The sequence below is a fragment of the Aythya fuligula genome, chromosome 5 (genome assembly GCF_009819795.1).
Source record: "Aythya fuligula isolate bAytFul2 chromosome 5, bAytFul2.pri, whole genome shotgun sequence".
In the NCBI taxonomy this organism is placed as follows: domain Eukaryota; kingdom Metazoa; phylum Chordata; class Aves; order Anseriformes; family Anatidae; genus Aythya; species Aythya fuligula.
Genome location: NC_045563.1, coordinates 41,369,441 through 41,377,810, shown reverse-complemented (window position 1 = coordinate 41,377,810; position 8,370 = coordinate 41,369,441). Strand labels below are relative to the sequence as shown.

The 8,370-nt window shown below is 40.2% G+C and overlaps 1 protein-coding gene across 2 annotated transcripts; it reads right to left on the bottom strand.

The window, feature by feature from the left end:
- Nucleotides 1-437: 437 nt before the first annotated feature.
- ZNF770 (zinc finger protein 770) lies at nt 438-7,667 on the bottom strand. Of its 2 annotated transcripts, none has more exons than XM_032189168.1 (2): nt 7,610-7,667; nt 438-2,937 (listed from the first exon to the last, which is right to left on the bottom strand). In XM_032189168.1, exon 2 carries the CDS (start codon nt 2,791-2,793, stop codon nt 610-612), a length of 2,184 nt encoding a protein of 727 aa, XP_032045059.1. In that variant the 5' UTR covers nt 2,794-2,937; nt 7,610-7,667; the 3' UTR covers nt 438-609. The 2 variants fall into 2 exon arrangements, with proteins under 2 accessions (XP_032045059.1, XP_032045060.1); XM_032189169.1 differs by lacking the exon at nt 7,610-7,667 and adding an exon at nt 4,188-6,031.
- Nucleotides 7,668-8,370: the final 703 nt, after the last annotated feature.

The following is an 8,370-nucleotide window of genomic DNA, read 5'->3' as shown; positions in this document are numbered from 1 at the left end:
ATTTTTCTCTTTATTAACTGTTCTATAATGCTACTCAAGTTTTTTTTATTAAACATTCTTCCCCACTTCCTCAACTTTGTTCTTTTTTTGCATCTTCTTCACCTAAATGTAACAGGGTTTTTTTGTTTGCTTGCTTTTAAAGCATGAACTAAATACAGCAAGCATATGCAACACTTGCATATTTGTTTGCAATGTACAGGAAGCCAGAAGAAAGTAAAAGGACCATTTCCTGTATTCTGGAAATTACCTTTTTATCATTACTTTTGGATCGTTATCGTTGGGCAGTGTCATAAAATACTACACAGGAAAAGGTAGGGAGCTCTGCAGATTGCTGCAACACCATCAATACTGTAAGAATGTTTATTTATAAATACATTTAAAGAAAAGAAATGCAAAGTACCTTTTTTATTGCTTTTTTGCTTTGTTTTTTTTTTTACCATTATCTCACTGTCATCACATATTATAATCAAGTACACAGTTCTGAAGACAGCAAAAACTCTTCATCAGGTCTTCTTCATAACATAAAAAAAGATAATCCTTTTCAGTCAATTATTCAATGTAACATAAGCCTTTTAATAATTATGCAACCAAAAATGTTAATTTATGGTTTCATGGGACGGTATCCAGTTTCAATGAAAACAATACATTCCCTTGTTGTTGCTCAGTGGAACTCAGCTTTAATCTTTCTTTAAAGTGAGTAAGGTGATGTCTCTTCAAATGTGGGGACTGTCTGAAATTTTTACCACAAACTGAACATTCAAATGGCTTCTGTCCAGCATGCATTAGGTAATGTCTTTCAAGCTTAGAAGGTGATTTGAAAGTTTTAAAGCAGATACTGCACTGATACACTTTCTTAACATCACTTTTTTCAATCCCATCAGAAAAATCATGCCAATAACTGTAACAGCTTTGCTCTGTTTCCAACAATTTACTACACAAATACGGCTGTGTGTTTCTCCTGCTGGTGTCAAGAACAAAGTCCCCTGACTCAATTTCAACTTTGATTTCAGCTGCTTGTTTTGACTGAATCAGTTCAAAATCTTGAAAGCCAGCTGCCTGTGAAGGTGTTTGAGAATAACCCGAATAACCCACAGGCTGAGAAGACTTAAATTCAATGTGATCTCCCTGATGATTGAAAAGTTTGTTCAGATTTTCAAATTCTACCTGGCAAACAGAGCTTTTATAGGGGTTCTTTTCAGTATGGGTGAGCTGATGTCTTTTTAAGTGAGCTGACTGTCTAAATGTCTTCCCACAAACATTACAGCCAAAGGGCTTCTGTCCCGTATGTATAAGATAATGTCTTTGAAGTTTGGATGAAGATGGAAAGATTTTTTCACATCTGTCACATTTACACACTTTGTGTCTGTTATGTATATTTTTAGTAGGAGCTGAAAAAGCACAGTGAAGTACTTCTGGATTATCAAAGAAGCCATCATCTGATGAACCATAAAAAGCATCATCCTTATTATGCACTGAATCATCGATGTTTAACATGCGTTCATCAGTAAGCATACCTTTTAAATTAATTCCTACTTCAAGAGGTTGTAGATGCTCTTGCCAAGATAATGGCATGGCAAATATTCTTTTTGCCCGATTACTAACTGCTTTGTGCATGTCAAGCTTGCTACAGCAGTCCTTGAAAAATTTAGTGGAAGCATTCTTATCAGAACGCTGATTTCTAACTGCAACCAGGTCAGGACTTTTAAAGTAACCTGATTTCATTTTTTTTCTGCCAGTCACAGAAAAATCTGATGCCTTTCCTCCAGTATGCTTCAGCTTCATCAGGATCCTATTTTTCATGCTGACTGCGTGGCTGAAAGCTGTTGTGCAGTTATTTGAACTTTTGCCGTCTCTCAGGTAACATTTGTGCAAGTTTAGAACCTGCTCTGTTTCAAAACACTGTTTGCACATTGGGCACTGAAAGGGTACAATATAAATTGAACGAACATCACGTGGGTCATTCTCCTGGGACTTGTAAGGGTCATTCTCAAAACTATCCACCTTTCCTTCCAACAGTTTCTGCGGTCTGAGATATTTGTGAGTCTTTCCTTTGTATATGATATTGGGGACAGTCTTACTTCTGACATGGAGCTGTTTGTGCTTCATGAGCTTGCTCTGTATTTTAAACCCCTTCTGACAAAAGCAGCACTGAAAAGGCCTTTCTTCCGTGTGTGTGAGCTGATGGATTTTCAAATGGGTTGACTGTCTGAAAGATTTACCACATGAAGAACACTTAAAAGGTTTCTGGCCAGTGTGAATAAGGAAGTGTCTTTCTAGCTTAGATCTTGAAGGAAATGTCTTGTTACACGATTCACAAGCATGAGTTTTCTTTCTCCTTCTGGTACCATGTAGATGATCTGCCTTGAGGCACTGATGCAGCATCCACCTCTCTTCAGTTGTAAAAGACTTCCAGCACACAGAACATCGAAATATGCCACAAACGACCCTGTCTTGCTCGGAATCCACAGATTTTTCTGCTTGCTTGATATCATTCTGATAATTTGCATTGTGAAGCTGCTGATGCTTCAAGAAAGTAATTAAGTTTTTGAAGTTCCTATGACAAACAATACACTTAAAAGGCAAATTATGGGTTAACTGATGCCTGTCCAGATGGACTAACTGCCTAAATGTTTTATGGCACACGTGACATTCAAATGGCTTTTGACCAGTATGTATCAGATAATGCCTAGCTAATTTTGATGGAGTTTCAAACTGTTTATAGCAAGTGTCACAAATATATGGCTTTTTCTTGGGTATCCTGTTAGCCGTTACACACTGCTGTACTTTTAACATTTTTAAAAAGCAATTACACCTTGCCTACTGTTAATTTCTTCAGATAAGTATTTCAAGTGAAATCATCAATTGCCCACTAAGATGGAAGGCTGTAGAAGCAGCAAATTTTCTTAGAGGAGAGATATTCTTAAATCCCACAGGTCCCTAAAATAAGAAAAAGAGTATTACTTTAGCCATAATTGCTCAAGTTTGTCCCTTATTTTCTACATAAGAGACCAAAAGCATCTGAATTAGAATACTGCTCACTTAATTTAGCTTAAAATGCTTTCCTCATAGCAAAGTATTTACTTGTTCTGTTACATGATATGGAAAAACTTAAACTCATTTCATCTGAAAAGTAGTCATCTGTGCTGTAATGCAGGTATTACGCACTCCTGCCACTTATTTCTAGGTCATATACAGTTTAACTACCTTATGACGTTTAGGCTATTTGCAAATAAAGGATATTCTTTAAAAAAATATATATATATTGTAATAAATTTCTCCCCTACAACAGTACTTCGAAATCCCACATACAATTTTATAACAGAAAGTGCTAGGAGCTAGGGATTCTTGCACTTCAAAATAAAAATTAAATGAGTGCCGTGTTTGTGGGAAATGAATATTAAGAACATATTGAAACAAAACAAAACAGTTACTATTCACATTTGTGTGTTTTATTTTGTCAACTGAATGCAGAACAAACTAATCATTTTTGCTTTATCTCAGGATGGCAAGCATCAGAGCCAGCCACCAAGTGTAGCAGAGTGGAACCATAAGCTATCACCAGAACAAGGATGGAACGCAGGCTACATTCACTGTATCACAACCAAACCAGAGTGCCTGAGTTGTGATACTTATCCATGCATATGCTCTTTTGTCATCATAAATATACACATTATCTTAAATCATCAGTGAATGTTAATTTATATATATATATATATATATATATATATATATAAATCACGAAACAGCCAATTTTGATTTTCCTCATTTTCAACACTTGGGCAACCTGTGTCTCAGCTAAAGAACAATGATTTGCAAACAAAAAACTTCTTATACACTCAATTACTTGCATCTTTATTAAAATATTCACAGGAACCTGTGTGAGAGACAACCTCCAACAGGGTCTTAAGCACTTCCACTAAGGGGGTTCTTTAGCCTCAGCAGGGCTCCCTCTCCAATGCTTGCCCTTCTCACCAAGCTTCTACTTGTGCTCAGCTGAACCCTTCTTTACTATGAAGTTACTTCTCTTGTCCTTCACTCCACTGAATGTAGAAAACAACTAAAGGTTGTTCTTTGTGACAACTGTGTATTCACAGTCTTCTTTCTGTCCTTTTTTTTTTTTTTTTTTTTTTAAATAGAACAACCTTGTGTTTTTGTTTTTGTTTTTTAAGTGTTGTTTTTATGCTTACTTTTTTTTAAAGACAGGATTGGTCTTTTTAATCATCTCTGGACTAGTTTCAATTGGTCACATCCATCCTAAATTGCAGCATCTAAGGCAGATGACATATTTCAGTCCACAAGAATAGTATGAATAACAGCATGAAAATACCTTACCGTTATTACCTATGTTCCTTAATATAGAAAGGGAAAGTGATGTAGGGAGCAAACTTTAAAGCAGTAGCATAATAGCTAGAACACCTGACAACTCTGTTGCAGAATACATTTTTTCTGACTATAATTTTGCTACTACAAACTCAAAAATGGTATTTTGATACAAGTCACAAATCATGCATTCTTTCTATATACCAGCAGAATAAAAAAAAACAAAACATTTTTTCCAGTGTCTCTAAAAGCACTGCTTCTTCCCAAAGAGGCAGTACCCTAGTTTTTAAAAATTCAGAAATACCTGAAAAGTCCATTTAATGTAATTCCAAAGAATAAAAGCCTACTGCAGTGGAAAGCAAGTTATGATGAGATTCAAGATGTGCACAGAAGACTGAAAATATCTGGTAAATCAAGTTTTTTCTTACACTTAATAGAAAGAAACCTGGTCATCTGATAGGATCCTTCCATCCCTCATAGATATGACCCTATATAATTGTGGGCCTTATTAATAATGCTTGGATGTATGCCTTTGATGCAGTTGTCATTGCACTGAGGAATTATGTAATCTCACTCCTTTGATAGAACTTGACAATACTGTGGAGCAGATGAGAAAGTCAACTTTTCCTTTCCTATTCTCTTCGTACAGAATTTTAACAGCTACTCAGTTCCAGTCTTTTGAATGAACGACACTACACAACACTCTTAGGAGAATCCTTTTTCCTCCCAGTTGTCACATCACTTGAAGGTAGGGAGGTTGCAGTGAGTATGTAGCAGCACAAACTAGAAAGCATTTGCTATAGTGAAGCTACAGGCAGGTAGGCTGAGAAAAGCAGTGTATTTCTCTGCTGTGCTGGAAGTTCCTGTACAGCTGTGGTTCAAGGCAGCCTCCATTAGCAGGGAAAGAAAGCCTCCTGAGAAAGAACTGTAAAGACTGATGAATTTTAGCTAACGTGCTGTCATACAGATCTAATTTACACATCAGGAAAGTACTCAAGCGGTACAGTGACATGCAAAGAAAAAAGTCCAAAGTGAGAGACAGCTGTGGCATATTACACAAGGGATTTTGTATTTAGCTTATAGATGTATTAAAGATTCTATCTGATGAATGAGGAGAAGTGTTCTGTAGTACAGGATGTCAAAAGCAGAGCAGAGCTTTTTACTGTGGTCTTCTGCCAATGAAAGACTGAAGGCTAAAGTGAGGGAAACTTAGGCAGTGCAAAAGGAGGAGAAAGGTGTTAAGATGGGCGTTACTGTGTGGCCCAAATATATTTCCAAATCTTCTTTAATAAGGACATTTCTCTGTATCTATTTCAGGGTGATCTGTGCCTTGCACATCTAAGGAATAAACACACAGCTGCTAAAGATCAAAGAACAAAAGACAAGCTTGGAATACTCTCTTCTGCCAGCCCTGGAAGTACATAGACTCATCCTATTTAGAGATTAAATTTATGGACTGGGCCCAATTTAATACTAAATTGACACTACTTTTCATCTCGGCTGCAAGGTCATGCAGAAAAATAGGATGAAGATGTAGGCCACTGAAGGTTCACAGAAGACCTTCTTATGTCAAGTATTACTTAAATATGTATTATGTTTATCAACCTTCCAGATGACAGCAACAAGCTGAAAACACAATGGAAAAAAATTCTGAATTCTAATCTTGCCTTTACTAATCAGAGAAGGTTCAGGGAAAAAGAAAACAAAAACCAGGAAGTGCACTTTAAGGAAAGGAAACACAAGATTTTCTATTTACAAAGAATAATCAACTGGAAGGGGAACAACTTAGTAGGTAACAGTTGAACAGAAGAGACCTGGAGACTATGTTGGAACAGAAGCTGGGTATACCAATAACGTGCTATTACACCAGGCTGTATAAACATAAATAAAGCTTGAATGGCACATAAGTCTCCCATGCTACTGCTTAGAATTCAGCTGAAGTACGCTATCCTGTTTTGAGTACTGCCCTTCAAACTGAGTCAAGCACATAAACTAATTGGAATGAGTCCAGAGAACACGATAGAGAATGATCAGAGCTTAAATGCGTAATATAAAACTTTAAAAGAACTGGAAGTGTTTAAGTTAAAGACGACACCTGATTAAAAGCAAAACAAACACCAAACAAACATAGAAGTCAGCTGAAAACAAAAATAAAGCCATTCCCAAAGTCATTTATAGATGTGGCTAGAAATTCAAGTTATTGGAGAGAGGATTTAAGTACACTATCCTTATATTTACACAATTTTTCTTAATAAGCTGTCAAGCAAGTTGTGGGGGAACTGTCCTACCTCCAACAGTGGAGGTCTTCAAAAAGGGCTGTATAAAGATCTCTCAGTTCCCTCACTCACACAGTAGACCCTGCTTTGATGCACGGGAATAAATGAAAAATTCATATCCTGCCTTCTTTTCCTATGGCTCAATAATGTAATTCAAAACAAACCACCTACAAGTTGAAAATTCAGTCCAAATTCCAAATTTGCAACTAAAGGATTGTTCTGTATTGTTAGTGTATTCTCCAGACCCTCTAGAAAAGCTAGTGGCTGTAGCCTTCCTGACAATTACAAAATTTAATAATAACAATAATAAATGCATTAAGAAAGATAAGTGCCTTTTGTAACATTAACTGCAAAACAGGTGAAAAATCTAGCTGCTGACCTACCAGACACATAGCATGCAACAGAAACAAGCGTCTGAGCACTGAGACAAGTGCGCTGCTCACTGCATTTCCTCACCAGCCTTCCCTATGGAAAAGTTAGGTTGCAGCATTGGGGGTAAAACACAGTTTACCAGCAGTGTAATCATCACCTTTATACAGAAATCAGCATCACGTGTCACAGCTCCTCAAGGCTAGCACATCTTACCTTATCCCCATTTTCCATGTATTTTTTTAAAGCATTCTCTGAAACAAACCCAAAAACACAGGTGAGGGAAAAGCAGGGCTAGTTTGACAGCAAAACTAAGTTCTGCGGAAGGGGCTTAGGACCTTTCCACCCCCAAACGCCAGAAAAGCTACCCACTCCTCTCCCCCCCGCTCTCACAACTCTCTTAAATACAGTTAAAAGCAACCAACGAAGCGGCTCCTACAGAAAGCAGACAGCGAACGGCCCCACAGCGGCCGGCAGCTGTCCCACGGCAGAAAGCGGTGTCCCTGCTATAGGGCCCAGCCCCGAGCTGCCCACCGCCTACCGGGGCCGCGGTACCGGCAGCAGCATCGCCCGGCGGCTCTGCCCTGTCCCGGCGCGCCGAGCCCGCATGCCGGGCAAGGGGAGGGTGCAGGGGAGGGAGCGACCTGAAGCAGCAGCCACCACACCTCCACCTTCCTCGGCCCGCCCGCGGCGGCCGTCGCCTAAACGCTTCCCCCCGGATGGCGCCCGGCCGCCGGGACGCCGGGAAACCCGGGCCGCGGCTTTCCGTTCCCCCGCGAAACCCGGCCTGGCCGCCCGCCCCCTGCGGCTCCCCCGCGCCGGGCACCCCGAGGGGGCGAGGGGGCTGAGGTCGGGCCGGGCACGGGGCCCCGTCCCGCGGGCGAGGGTTTCGTGCTCGCCCTGCCCTGCCCGACACCCTGCCGGTGGGGTGATGAGTTCTGCGTGCCTAATGGCACGCGTTGTTCCCCACAAGCAGGACGCGTTTTATACTGAAGCGTCACAAAATAATGGATTCCCAGTGGCCACAGGCTGCTGGACGGAACCCTGCTGGTGGAATTACATTGTGGTGCAACCGCTGGACAACAAGGACAAAGCCTGAGGTCTAGGACATTGGGAAGTGACCCTGGGAAAGGAAGAAGACTCTCCAAAAAGATACCCAATAACCTGTGCACACAGCAGTAATAGTTCTGCAGAGTTTTGTCTCTCTTCTGAAAGAGAGAAGGGCCAAGGAAATGCAGGAGATATGGGTGGAAGAACGCAGCTGGAGAAACTGGGGGTGCCAGATGGGCCGAGGCCCACGGCTGCTGCTGCTGGGCAGTGGCTGACCTCAGGTCTGCCAGACAAAGGCCAAAACAGCCAGATAAAAGCAGAAGCTTTTTATTTCAGAAAGGAACATGCAGATGGT

Bases quoted from the DNA above. Each gene is read 5' to 3' on its own strand.
- ZNF770 (XM_032189168.1), bottom strand. From the start codon at position 2,793: ATGTTAAAAGTACAGCAGTGTGTAACGGCTAACAGGATACCCAAGAAA.